Source organism: Erythrolamprus reginae, chromosome 2 (genome assembly GCF_031021105.1).
Source record: "Erythrolamprus reginae isolate rEryReg1 chromosome 2, rEryReg1.hap1, whole genome shotgun sequence".
NCBI classification, from domain to species: domain Eukaryota; kingdom Metazoa; phylum Chordata; class Lepidosauria; order Squamata; family Dipsadidae; genus Erythrolamprus; species Erythrolamprus reginae.
In genome coordinates, this window is record NC_091951.1 from 15,910,325 (window position 1) to 15,924,914 (window position 14,590).

The 14,590-nt window shown below is 39.1% G+C and overlaps 1 protein-coding gene across 1 annotated transcript; it reads left to right on the plus strand.

The window, feature by feature from the left end:
- The first annotated feature begins 315 nt into the window (after positions 1–315).
- LOC139159177 (vomeronasal type-2 receptor 26-like) lies at positions 316–11,567 on the plus strand. The gene is made up of 9 exons (XM_070736528.1): positions 316–427; positions 832–950; positions 1,089–1,131; positions 1,227–1,410; positions 2,091–2,358; positions 2,906–3,700; positions 7,392–7,604; positions 10,326–10,452; positions 10,657–11,567. Exons 1-9 carry the CDS (start codon positions 316–318, stop codon positions 11,565–11,567), a joined length of 2,772 nt encoding a protein of 923 aa, XP_070592629.1.
- The last annotated feature ends 3,023 nt before the right edge of the window (positions 11,568–14,590 follow it).

The window sequence follows — 14,590 nt, forward strand, 5'->3', positions numbered from 1 at the left end:
ACATACAGTCTGGGAGGAACCCCACTTAGCAGTGGTGACTGTGAAAGGGATCTCGGATAATCAACTAAATATGAGCCAGCAATGTGCAGCAGCAACTAAAAAGGCCAACAAAATCCTAAACTGCATTAACAGGGGGATACACTTCAAGACCAGGGAGGTATTAATACCACTCTATAACGCCCTGGCCAGACCACATGTGGAGTACTGCATTCACTTCAAAAGAGACATAGAAATTTTGGACAAGGTGCAAAAAAGAGCAACCAAAATGATTAGGGGACTAGAAACCAAGACTTATGAAGATCATTTACTAGGTAGATGCCCTTCCTGACACCTACATGGAGTTCACAGCAGATACATTTACTTTATGCTCTAGGAGAACAACATCTGCTGCTTCTTAAGATTGAACTCTCAACTTTCTGTGTGAGAGGTGAGTGTCTTCACCACTAGGCCCCCACACCACTCAGAATTAAATTTCACTTCAGGCATAACGAATTCTAAAATCACTCCAATTTAGGATTTCTTATAGAAATTTACAAAGGACCCTACTCTTAACTTTAGACATGTTTCAAGGACACTGATTTTTCTCTTGGCATTATAGATAGGCAGCACCCAGAGTTGTGGCATCAACCAAGAGTGGCATTAAAATTCATAGCTCTAAATTACTCTCCTAAGCAGTCTCTGGAGACAAGAGACTATGTTGAAAGTCGAAAAGATAGAATTATCTACTTCAGCTTCGCTTTCTGGACATGTCCTGACAAGGACCACAATCACTATAGAACAGTGCGCCTAGGGGATAGCTGTTATTTCTCTATAACATGTGTTTTTTTCTAGTTACTCCTCTGCAAATGGAGCCCTTGCAATTCACAGAAGAGAAGATGTGTCTTGCTGTAACTTTCACAAACCTGGTCTTTGAAATATCTTCTGCTATTATTCCAGTGATTGATTCAGATGTAAACATATGACTCAAGCAATAAGAAAGGAATCTTGTGTCAGAAAAGGATAAATGCCACAGGTAACACTCTCTTTGGAACACTCTCTTTGGGACAGATAGGAGCTGTACTCTGCAATGTAATTTCTCCCCTTGCCAGGTTTGTCTGTCTCATTCAGGAAAGCTAATGGCATCTTCATCTTGTAAGAGTCCTCTGAATTCTTATTTAGAAACAGCAAAGGGATTGATTCATCTCTATGTATAATGGCATTCTTCCTTGTGCTTCTGATGCTGCTAGTGTCCCTGCCAGCCTCTGGGAATGTTGGAATCAAGTGCTCACTAAGTTTGGAACACCAGGATGGAAAGAAACCATGGAGCTATTACAGACCAGGAGACCATCTCATCAGCATAGTCATTACTGCAACAGAAATATCACATACAATATTGCTTTTCAACAAGCCTCCTTATAATCAGTCTGACTTGTGAGTCATACAGTGTGGCGAATGTGTGAATTATCTCCATTTGGAGAGCTAACATTCTTTTTCATATCTTCTTATTTCATTTGCTCCTATATTGCAAGAGCTGTCCATTTTCATGAAACATTTTGATTTTTATGACTTCTCCCCTTTGTCTTATTTTGTGGAAAAGACTCAAATCCTAAAATGGGGCAGAAAGACAACGCAAAAGAAGTGCATATTATTTTCTTCAACCTTTCAATGCTGAATTCATGACTTTTTTCCCCATAAATATCATTGATATCCATTTCCTGATATTTATAGGAATAAATGATTTATTTTTAGAATGGCTTTTCTGGGTCACTTATCAAAAATCCTCTTCCATTTATGATGGTTTTGTTTGCATGATTGAATTATTTTGCAATGGTTCTGGGGAAAATTGGTACTGCTACATATTATGGTGGATTTGTGATATTTCACCCTGGTCGGGAACTATCTCCATCTTCTCTTACCATTAAAATTAATAATTAATTAAATTTTAATGTGTGACAATAGTTTGCCGCTGGTTTTGGATCAAGATGCATTTGATTTTTGGAGAAAGATAATGTACTAAATATGATAGAAAGAAATATTTTGTTATTGCTGTTGATGAAGCTGATATTAATATGAAATTTTTTTTACACTAGTTTGCCTTATGATAAATCAAGAATAGTATACTTTATTTTCAATATTCAAATGGTCAACAAAACTCCTCAGCTGTTGCACAATTTGACACTTGGCTACAATATCCATGACAACTATTTGAACACGCATGGCACTTCAGATGCCTTGCTGGATATACTCTCTACTGGAGAAGGTAATGTTCCCAACTATAGCTGTGGAAGGAAAGACAACCTGTTGACTCTGGTTGATGGAGCTGAAAGGGACATCTCTATCCAGATGTCAACATTAGTCGGCCTCTACAAAGTCTCACAGGTTTGTGTATTTATTTCTCTATTTGGTGAATTGAGTAGAGTGGTAGTGGGTGAGTGATAGATCTAATCTACCACGTATATGGATTTGCAGTTATCATGGCCAAAGATTAGGATCCACTGTGGTGATCAAAAGAAACATATGGTCCTATAACATAATTCTTATTTCTTTGGGGGGTTCTACCACAGTCTTGTGAAGTTTTCATAAGTGCATTAGCATGCCTCCTGTCCCCTGTCCTATTGTCTCTCCTGTATCTCATATCTCTTCCCTTCTATCCCTATAGCTTTTCTTCTATGCTCTCATTGATATATTTTATTCCTATATTTTCTCCTCTATTCTTTCCTTGATATATTTCACTTTGAGTATATCTACTATTAATTTCATTGTGTATTAATGTTTTTGGACTAAATAAATAAATAAATAAATAGATAGATAGATAGATAGATAGATAGATAAAATTTCAAATTTTCAGATTCATTAAAATGATTCAAATGGATTATCTTATTTACTGTTGATGAAATATATACTGCATGTCTTATTGCTTTTTCAGATTAGTCTTGAAATTGCTTCAGAGTCCCTGAGTGACAAAAGCCAGTTCCCTTTTTTCCACTCTACGTTCCCCAAACAAGGTTTTCAGTACCCAGGAATTGTCCAACTTCTCCTCCATTTCAGATGGACCCTGATTGGTATTTTTGCTTCAGATACAGAGAAAGGACAGAATTTCATGAGAACATTTACTCCTTTGCTTGTCAGGAATGAAATTTGTGTTGTCATATCACAACAATTCTCAACAACTACACCTACAGAATCTTTTAGGGAAGCCATGTCTAAGTGGAGACAAGTCAACGTCTTTGTTCATTTTACAGAATATGATCCCATTTTGGATAGAATCCTTCCTTTCCACTTAACCTTTGAAGGTTTGCCAGGAGCCACTGATGGGAAAGTCTGGATCATGACAGGTTTGGGAATGTATGAAATAAAAAAGGACAGACTTCTCAAATACATTCATAGTATTTGGAATTATATTTTTGCATCAAAGGGAAGGTCAAAAGATTATGCTTTTGAACCCAATTTATTTCTAAACCCCCAGTTTGAAGATGAGTCTTTTGAATGTTTCCTTTCAAAGCATGTCTTTTCTGTCAAAGGCCGGAGACGATGCACTGAAACATCACCACTGGGGATCCAAAAAGAAGGAAGCAAGTTTCAGATCCCAAATGATGAACATTATTACAGTTTTGTTAAGACTGTGGCCCATGCCTTGGATACTGCATATTCCTCCAATTCCAGGAGGAAAGGGAAAGAAGGGGAAGAGAGCTTGGGCGCTCCAAGGCTACAGCCATGGCAGGTAGAGGATCCTGAGAAGGCTCCATAAAACCTAGTTACTTTTGAGAATTCAAAGGAGAAGCAAGAGAATATTCTCAATCTACCTGTGCTACAAAAGGACAACAGATTTCGCCAAAGTAATCACTGTGGAGGATAATTTTAAAACAGCTTATACAAAAAAAAAAGAATAAATTTTGATATTAACCAATGCTATATTCAAATAATTGCCAATGTGTATAGATCTAGGTAGATGTGGTTAGCATAATAGAATTTTACATTTATAAATCTGAAGGAGACCCTGAGACCAACTAGCCCAACCCTTCCTGTCTACTAGAGACCTGATGGATCCTCTATCTTTGTATGAAGGCAAATCAGTGAAAGGGAGACTGAACTTCTCTGCTTTATTGGTTCATTTCTGAAATGGTTCTTTCTTCTATAAAGTTTTCCTCTCATTTAGCCAGAATCCTCTCTTGTGACTGAATTCATGTTACCATGTCTGACACCCTGGGATAAGAGTGTGAAAATATTAAACTTCTATTTAACATATTCCAGTTATTGGAACAGTGTTGCATCTTCCCTTTTCTCACTGAATAGTTTAATAAATTCCCAGGCTTATTATTATCTACTGCCAATGATCAACATAGCTCCTCTCCTTGTCATCTTTCCTGAACACTAAGAGCGGGCCTTTTGATGTCTTCCTTGGCTTCTTCACTTTTTCCTAAAACTGATTCAGGGTTTGTGCAATGCTTCTTCTCCAAGCAAGATGCTTCCAGAAGAACTGTATGTGTGTTGCTATCTCCCAAATCCAGAATACTCATGTTCTGACATTTTCATGGATGCATTTATCTTCTTTGCACAAGCATCTTACTGAGGACTCAAATCTGATGTAAATCTGGTTTCGTTTGAATCAGATGAAATTTGCTTTTCTCAAAATTCGTATAAATCTTGCATCAAACAGATTTATCAACTCTACTGTGGTAATCGTGATATAGGAAAATTGGTGACCAAGAACTTGGGAGTTATTATTAATCATATTTCCCCATTTTTATCAGAAAAGTTTAAAATATTAAACATTATTTCAATACAATTTAACAAAGTTTTTATCCACTTAATTGTCATATCATCCAGCCCTCACATAACTAGGTTCCTCATCAACACACCATGATAAAGTTTTTTTGATGAAATCAGGTTATATTATACTGAAATAATGTTTAATATTTTTAACCTTGCTCATAGCATTCACACAAGCTATTAAGAAATGATATGTGGGGAAAGGAGGTAGTGCATAGAGAAAGATTAGATAGGAGGACTAAGCCTCCAATTGCATAATGGGCAGAGAAAGAAGTTCAGAAAGATACTGAAAAAAATTTCTAGGAGATTTATATTTATAGGTTTGCATGATTCTCTCAGTGTAACCTTCCAAAAAGTAGAATTGGCTAATCTGCTCCTGTTTCCCAATCTGGTCTAATAGAGAGAATTTAGACTGGCAACTTTCATATTGAAATCCCTGCTTTTTGGTAATCACCCTTTTCTAAGAATTTATGAATAATCTCTTTTTTCCTGTTTTTTTCAATTAATTTGACACCTGCTCTAGAATGTTCTTCTACAAATGACCAGTTGTGCCAATTATATCTCATTAATATAAATTCTATCAATAAATAATGGAGAATTTTGGTGAACTTTTTCACTTCACATATGAAGAAGGTGGTGACACTTTTTCTCCATACTTTGAAGTTAGAGAATAATATTTGCAAGTCGTACAACTATAGAAGAAAGAATCAAATGAAAGAAATAAAAAAAAATGAAATGAAATGAATAAAATGAAAGAAAAGATCATATGGGATAAGAACCCAAATTTTCTGCTTTTAAAACCCTGCTGTTCTGTTCGGGTCTGTGAGACCCGAAATCAAGGTTTGAGACCCTGTAAAAAATTTTCCCTGCATATCTGAAACTTGAAATTTCATGACTTTTCATCATTTCAGGGGTTCTCTCTATGAGAATTTTTTTGGGGGGGTGGGAGGTTTCTTTCTTGCTGAAAAAAAAAAACTCCCTAATGTTATGTTCCCGGGTCACCCTGACCCGGACCGAAAACTCTTCATTTGCAGTGCTTATGTTTGGTCTTTTTGAAAGCTTTTTTCACTTGGAAAGTAGTCTGAACATTTCTTCACACAATGGAATGAAAATTGAACTGAAAAAATTAATCCTTATTGGTTTATTTTGCCCATAAATGTGCCTCCCCCCCCGTTTTTGTGAAAGTTTTTTCAATTTATGGATAGTTTTGCTTGCAAAATGCAGTCTATTTTACTGGAGTTGGTGTGGGAATGGTACCTTGAACATTTCTGAATATAAGAAAAATATAAAGGAACTGAAAAAAATGATTCTTACTGTTTTTTTAACATCAGAAATAAGGCCTCCCCCCCCCCTGGCTGCTTGCAACAATTTTCACTTTTTATTTTTTTATGCTCCAAATCCGAAATATTCTTTAAAATCTTACGCATTCATTTACTCAATTTAACAATGCTGATCATCAAAAAAATATTTGTGGGGGTGGGGGAAAAATTTTTTTCTTGGCAAAAAAAAAGTCACATTTACTCTGTTCGGGTCATATAGACCCGGATCAAAATGATTTTTTTTAGGTACTTGAATTTGGTCTTTTTGAAAACTTTTTCCACTGGAAAACTAGTTTGAACATTTATGAACATAATGATATGAAAATTGAACTGGAAAAATTGAGACTTATATTTTTATTTTGATCAAAAAGCCCCTCCCCCCATCCTTTTTGAATTTCGTGTCAATTTATATTTTTTAAGGCTACAAATCCCTAAGGAATTTTCCCCCAAAAGGTTTGATATACTAAATTGAACAATCCTGAACATAAGAAAAATATAAATGAACTGAAAAAAATGACTCTTATTGGTTTATTGTTTTATACTCGAGTATAAGCCTACTCGAGTATAAGCCTATTTGAGTATAAGCATGGGGGCCCATTTATGAGCAAAATAAACCAATAAGGATCATTTTTTCAGTTTAATTTTCATATCATTATGTTCAGAAAGGTTCAAGCTACCAATCCCACACCAAAATAGAATAGTAAAATAGAATGCATTTTGCAGGCAAAATTATCAATAAACTCAAAAGTTTTGATATACTAAATTGAACAATCCTAAACATAAGAAAAATAGAAATGAACTGAAAAAAAATGATTCTTATTGGTTTATTTTTGAATATAAGACCATATCATTTTATACTCGAGTATAAGCCTACTCGAGTATAAGCCTATTTGAGTATAAGCATGGGGGCCCATTTATGAGCAAAATAAACCAATAAGGATTAATTTTCTCAGTTCAATTTTCATATCATTGTGTGCAGAAATGTTCAAGCTACCAATCCCACACCAACTTTAGTAAAATAGAATGGATTTTGCAAGCAAAACTATCCATAAATTGAAAAAACTTTCACAAAAACGGGGGGGGAGGCACATTTATGTGCAAAATAAACCAATAAGGATTAATTTTTTCAGTTCAATTTTCATTCCATTGTGTGCAGAAATGTTCAAACATGTTTCCAGGTGAAAAAAGCTTTCAAAAAGACCAAACATAAGCACTGCAAATGAAGAGTTTTCGGTCCGGGTCAGGGTGACCCGGGAACATAACATTAGGAACTTTTTTCGAACAGAACAGCAGGGTTAAAATTCTTGGATGTTTCCATTCTAGTTTCATCCCTTTCTGGAGAAAAATGAGTTTTACAATCTTTCTGAATTTAAACTCTACATGGACCAAAATGGAGAGATAACAGCAGATCTGGGGATCATGAGCTTGTTGGTTTTCCCCAAACAGAATCTCATCAAAATGATATTGGGGGAATTTATAAGGCAGAGACTTATTTTCTACCAAGATGCTATGTCAGAGCTAAAGTTACGCAACAAAGTGGGTAACATTTTACCATCTTCTCTTTTTCAAAGCCCGAGGACCCAATTCAAGTGAGCTAAGACCACAATTACAATGATGGGTGACTTCACAAAAAAATTGAATGTGGAGAATAGAAATCTGATATTGTATTTTTGGAGTATAAGATGCACATTTTGCCCTCAAAACCTGGATGCGTCTAATACACTGAATGTAGCCCCATCCACCCAATCACCCCCAACCTTTGGCCTCTGCCTCTCAGCAATTTATATCTGTTAAACCAAGCAACTCATTATCATGCACTCATAGAAACATAGAAACATAGAAGACTGACAGCAGAAAAAGACCTCATGGTCCATCTAGTCTGCTCTTATACCATTTCCTGTATTTTATCTTACAATGGATATATGTTTATCCCAGGCACGTTTAAATTCAGTTACTGTGGATTTACCAACCACGTCTGCTGGAAGTTTGTTCCAAGGAAGTTTGTTACTCTTTCAGTAAAATAATATTTTCTCACGTTGCTTTTGATCTTTCCCCCAACTAACTTCAGATTGTGTCCCCTTGTTCTTGTGTTCACTTTCCTATTAAAAACACTTCCCTCCTGAACCTTATTTAACCCTTTAAGATATTTAAATGTTTCGATCATGTCCCCCCTTTTCCTTCTGTCCTCCAGACTATACAGATTGAGTTCATTAAGTATTTCCTGATACGTTTTATGCTTAAGACCTTCCACCATTCTTGTAGCCCGTCTTTGGACTCGTTCAATTTTGTCAATATCTTTTTATAGGTGAGGTCTCCAGAACTGAACACAATATTCCAAATGTGGTCTGACCAGCACTCTATATAAGGGGATCACAATCTCCCTCTTCCTGCTTGTTATACCTCTAGCTATGCAGCCAAGCATCCTACTTGCTTTTCCTACTGCCCGACCACACTGCTCACCTATTTTGAGACTGTCAGAAATCACTACCCCTAAATCCTTCTCTTCTGAAGTTTTTGCTAACACAAAACTGCCAATGCAATACTCAGATTGAGGATTCCTTTTCCCCAAGTGCATTATTTTACATTTGTAAACATCAACGAAGCAGTGGAAGTGATGTGCCGGTGTCTGGAGGCTGTTGGGGCCTGGATGGGTGTCAACAGACTCAAACTCAACCCGGATAAGACGGAGTGGCTGTGGGTTTTGCCTCCCAAGGACAATCCCATCTGTCCGTCCATTACCCTGGGGGGGGATTATTGACCTCCTCGGAGAGGGTCCACAACTTGGGCATCCTCCTCGATCCACACCTCACATTAGAGAACCATCTTTCAGCTGTGGCGAGGGGGGCGTTTGCCCAGGTTCGCCTGGTGCAACAGTTGCGGCCCTATCTGGACCGGGACTCATTGCTCACAGTCACTCATGCCCTCATCACCTCGAGGTTCGACTACTGTAATGCTCTCTACATGGGGCTACCTTTGAAAAGTGTTTGGAAACTTCAGATCATGCAGAATGCAGCTGCAAGAGCAGTCATGGGCTTACCTAGGTATGCCCATGTTTCACCATCACTACGCAGTCTGCATTGGCTGCGGATCAATTTCCGGTCACAATTCAAAGTGTTGGTTATGACCTTTAAAGCCCTTCATGGCACTGGACCAGAATAACTCCGAGACCGCCTTCTGCCACACAAATCCCAGCGACCAATTAGGTCCCACAGAGTGGGCCTTCTCCAGGTCCCATCAACTAAACAATGTCGGTTGGCGGGCCCCAGGGGAAGAGCCTTCTCTATGGCGGCCCTGACTCTCTGGAACTAACTCCCCCCAGAGATTAGAACTGCCCCTATTCTCCCTGCCTTCCGTAAACTCCTTAAAACCCACCTTTGTCGTCAGGCATGAGGGAACTGAAACACCTCCCTCGGGCATGTACAATTTATGCATGGTATGTTTGTGTGTTTGTTAGTAAAATGGGGTTCTTTTTAAATATTTTAAATTATATTTGGATTTGTCATGAATTGTTGTATCTTGCTGTGAGCCGCCCCGAGTCTGTGGAGAGGGGCGGCTTACAAATCTAAATAATAAATAAATATATAAATAAATAAATAAATAAATAAACATGCAAAGAAAAATACAGCGAACAGTGTATATCATCTGTGCTGTTTGCTGTTTGCTGCTTGCTGTTTGGCAAATTCCTCCCCCAAAGCTAAGGTTCATCTTATACTGTACCCTGGTGCATTTTGTACTATGAAAAATATGGTAGCTATTGCTTAGGAGGATTCAGTAAAATTCACAAAAGTATTCTTCAGATGCTATAATATGAAACACATTTCTAAGCTGATTCAGACATGTTCAATATTGGATTGTTATTTTGGATGCAGACCATGACCCTCTTATGTCCCCTCTACAGTTCAGTATCCCAATCAAACTAGTGAGGCTGTGAAATGTGTTGCTAACAGTCTCAGATTTGCTAATTCCTTATCCTCAAATAGAAATTATGTTGATCAGTGCCTGAATTCAGTTATGGACTGAATCAGATGAAACTGAATAATGACTAGATGATTCTCTGGTTCCAGTAGGAAATAAATATAATCTTTCTTGGTTGGTGAAAGTGCATCCTGATCTATGGTCCATAATCTATGATATTTTTAAGCATCGCCCTTGGCTGGCAGGATCCTCCACAGCCAGCCGGCAGAACCTGCATTTTATATGAATAGTAGTCCTAACACATTTTATTTGTCATTCCTTGTTTTATTTCATTTTTCTTAGTCCCTTCCTCAGTCCATTTGTGTGGAAAAATGTCATCCTGGGTTTGTTAAGCGGGCTCGAGAAGGAAAACCAGTTTGCTGCTATGATTGCATTCCTTGTCCAGAGGGGACCATCTCCACCCAGGAAGGTGGGTAACAACAGAGGGAATGATTCTGGATTGATCCAAATGCTTTGGATCAATATAATAATAATAAATAATAATAATTATATGCTTTTTAACTAATAACAATATGCTTTTAAAAGCATGGTATCAATTATTGTCCTAAGAAAGTATTGCTTGAAAGGTAAAAGGATATAATATTTAAGAAATGTTTCTTTTTGTTTTTCTCAGATATGGAAAAATGCACCAAGTGTCCAGATGATAAATATCCCAATGAAGACCAGATCCAATGTATCCCCAAAGTTCTAACCTTTCTTTCTTATAAAGAATATCTGGGCATACTCTTGGTCATTTTTGCTCTACTTTTGTTCTTAACCACATACATTGTTTTATTTATATTCATTAAATACCGAGAAACTCCCATTGTCAAAGCTAACAACCGGGATCTCTCCTACATCCTCCTAGGGTCCCTCCTGCTTTGCTTTCTGTCCTCTTTTCTTTTTATTGGACAACCAAGGAAAGTCTCCTGTCTTCTCCGACAAACAGTGTTCTGCATAGTCTTCTCAGTTGCTGTTTCTTCTCTCTTGGCCAAAACCATCATGGTGGTGCTGGCTTTCTTGGCCACAAAACCAGGCAACCAAGTGAAGAAATGGCTAGGAAAGAGCTTGGCCAATTCCATCATCCTTTCTTGTTCTACTGTCCAAATTATCACCTGCTCCTCCTGGCTAGGAGTTTCTCCCCCATTCCCTGACTCCGACTTGCACTCTCAGCCTGGAGAGATCATCCTGAAATGCAACGAAGGCTCAGTTGTCATGTTTTATATCACCCTTAGCTACATGGGCTTCCTTGCTGTCATCTGCTTCCTGGTGGCTTTTCTAGCCAGGAATCTTCCTGGGGGGTTCAATGAAGCAAAACTGATCACCTTCAGCATGCTGGTTTTCTGCAGTGTCTGGGTGACCTTTGTGCCCACCTATTTAAGCACCAAAGGGAAATACCTGGTGGCTGTTCAGGTCTTCTCCATCTTGGCCTCCAGTGCTGGTCTATTGGGCTGCATCTTCATCCCCAAGTGCTACATTATCATTTTGAGGCCCGATTTGAATACAAGGGAGCAGCTTACAACCAGAAGAAATGAAGAAATATGAAACAGAGTGATTTTGACTCTCCATGCTATTCATTCTAGGCCAAGCCTAGAAAATGACCTCCATTCTAGGCCAAGCCTAAAAAATGGCCCAAGCATATTTTGTATTTATTTTATTGTATTTTTATCACTGTTGTAAACTGCCCTGAGTCCTTCGGGATTGGGTGGCATAGAAGTAAAATAAATAATAATAAATAATAATAATATGTGAGTTGGGAAATGATTTTGTTTGAAAAAATTAAAGTGCAGTCCAGTTATGTATCCTCCATACTTACCCAGTTGAATTGCAAGATATACCCCATTACCTTTTGAACAGTTCTGGTATCATATCTGTCCTTTGGCCTTAGATTACATGAGCCCTGAATGTCCCATCAAAATATTTTTTTAAATGACACTGGTGCAATGGGAATTTGATTGATATGCCAGGGAAAAATATAAAAGTCCTTTGAAAATGTCATTATTTTATTGATATCATGGGTTATTTACAATTTTATCTAGTTGAGCAATATAATTTGAATGATTGATTGATTATTTGGTTTAGCCACCCATCTTACCATAGAGTAAACTTGGATGGCTTACAGTTACAAACACAGTTAAAACATTAAAAAGGGAAGGTTGGAGACTGGACAGTAGATATTAAGCACGACTGGGTCCAGGGAAGGCTTCTTGAGGAGGGGGCGCACAAGTGTTTCCTTATAAGGAGCCGGAAAGGACCCCCTCCCCAAGGAAGCGTTGACAATCTCCTGGACCCAGCTCCGTGTCACCACTCGGCTGGTCGAAACAGGTGGCGGAACTCATAGCTCCAACGGCCTTGTCCACTTCATCAGGTGTCACCAAGTCAAACTCCTCCCAGATAGATGGACAAAGACGTTTAGCCCCAGTCACCTTGACTGACTCGTTGTCTGACGATACTGCTGTGCAATTGGAGTCGAGGTCTGCCTGGATCCGAGCAACTTTATCAGCAAAAAATGAGTTAAATTCCTTGGCACTGCCCTGCAAGGGCTTCCCAACTCCCCCCTGATTTAGAAGGGAGCGGGTCACCCTATACAGAGCAGCCTGGCGGGATTCCGCTGATGCAATCAAGGCGGCATGGTATGCACATCTTGCCACCTTGAGTGCCAGTTTGTAGGTCTTAATAAAAGCTCTTACAAGTGTTTGATCGGATTTGGACTTACGCTTCCTCTATCACTTCTCTAGACGTCTCTTCTGGCGTTTCAACTCCCCGAGCTCCTCGTTGAACCATGGAGCTCTATGGGGTCTAGTGCCACAGAGAGCTCAGAATGGCACAATTCGGTCAAGAGCCTCTGCTGCAGCCTTGTTCCAGGCCTCAGCAAGAGACTCTGCCGAGCTGTGGACGAGTGAATCTGGTAAAACCCCAAGCACCCGCTGAAAGCCCTCAGGGTCCATCAGGCATCTGGGGCGGAACCTCCTAATCGGTTCCACCTCCCTGAGGGGGAGGATTGGAGCCAGGAAATCAAGCCGCCATAGAAAATGGTCTGACCATAACAAAGGCAATGCTTCTAAGCCCCTTAGTCTCAGTTGGACACTGAACTACTTGAGTCAGGTCCATGGTTGTCATGGTGGCCATGAACTCCTGTGCCAGTCCAGAGGAACCACCGAGTGATGGTAGATAGAGATTGCATTGACAAGAAAATCTCAAACAGGACCTACTCTTAACATCAGACTGGGTTCAAGGATACTGAGTGTTTCCAGGCACAGGCAGCACTAAAGTTAAGTGTCATCACCCTAGAGTGGTAACAAACTGAACCAAACTGACCTTCTCTAGCAGGCTCTGGAAGCAAGAGGCCACATTAAAGGACAGCAGAAACCACTTTCCTGGCTGTTGAACTAACTTACTTACTTACTTACTTACTTACTTACTTACTTACTTACTTACTTACTTACTCACTTACTTAATTACCCACTCACTCACTCACTTATTTATTTATTTGTTTGTTTGTTTAACTGACTTGTATGCTGCCCACTCCTGCAAGTCTCAGGGCAGCTCACAACAATGAAACGATACAATGGAAAAATCAAATTCAATATTAAAACAATAAAAAACCTTTAATATAGCCTGCTCTAATTACAACCAATGTTCCCTCTAATTTTTTTTTCCGGGGTGGGCGGAAAAGTATAGTGTCTGAGTGGTAGTCCCCTTGGGACTGGGTGGCACAGAAGTATAAACGAACGAACGAACGAACGAATGAATGAATGAATAAATAAATAAATAAATAAATCCCTTCTTTTTTATTAAAAGAAATTAATAATAAAACAAAACCAAAATCTATTACTATTAAAACTAAAACAACCAGCAAAACCAAAAACATAACTATTAATAAAAACAGGTGAGGGCTGGGTTCTTTTTTTCTCAGTCATTATTTAAGTGCTTTTACCATATGCTTTAAATCAAGAGTCACTTCTCTCTCTGTTTCTCTCTCTTTCCTGTCATTCTCTGCCTCAATTCTCTCTCTCTTGTTCTCTTTCTCTCTTGTTCTCTTTCTCTTTCTCTCTTGTTCTCTTTCTCTCTCTCTCTTGCTTTCTCTCTCTTTCTCTCTTGTTTTTTCTCTCTCTTTTGCTGTCTTTCTTCTCTCACACACTTTCTCTCTCTTGTTCTCTCTCTCTTGCTATCTCTCTTTCTCTCTCTCTCTACCCTCTCTCTCTCTTTCTCACTTTCTCTCCATCTCGCTATATCTGTTGCTCTCTCTCTCTCTCTTGTTCTCTCTTTCTCTCTCTTCCTTTCTTCTCTGTGGAGGCTGGCGAAGGTTTTTATTTTGAATGGCAGGGGGATGGGGAGCGCGCGCGCACGCACCCCGACATTCCAAATCACCTTCGCCTGCCTCCACTGAGAGAAGAACCGCCCACCCCGCCTCTACTGTAGCCCCTTCCCCGGGACAAAAGTGCTCTCGGCAGGCGTTCTCAAAGCGGCTAGCGGCCAGATCGGGAGGACGAGAAGCCGCAGCCACCAGTGCCGCTGCAGCCATCGGGGCAGATCAGGCAGGTGGACGGGGGGACAGCGGCGAGAAG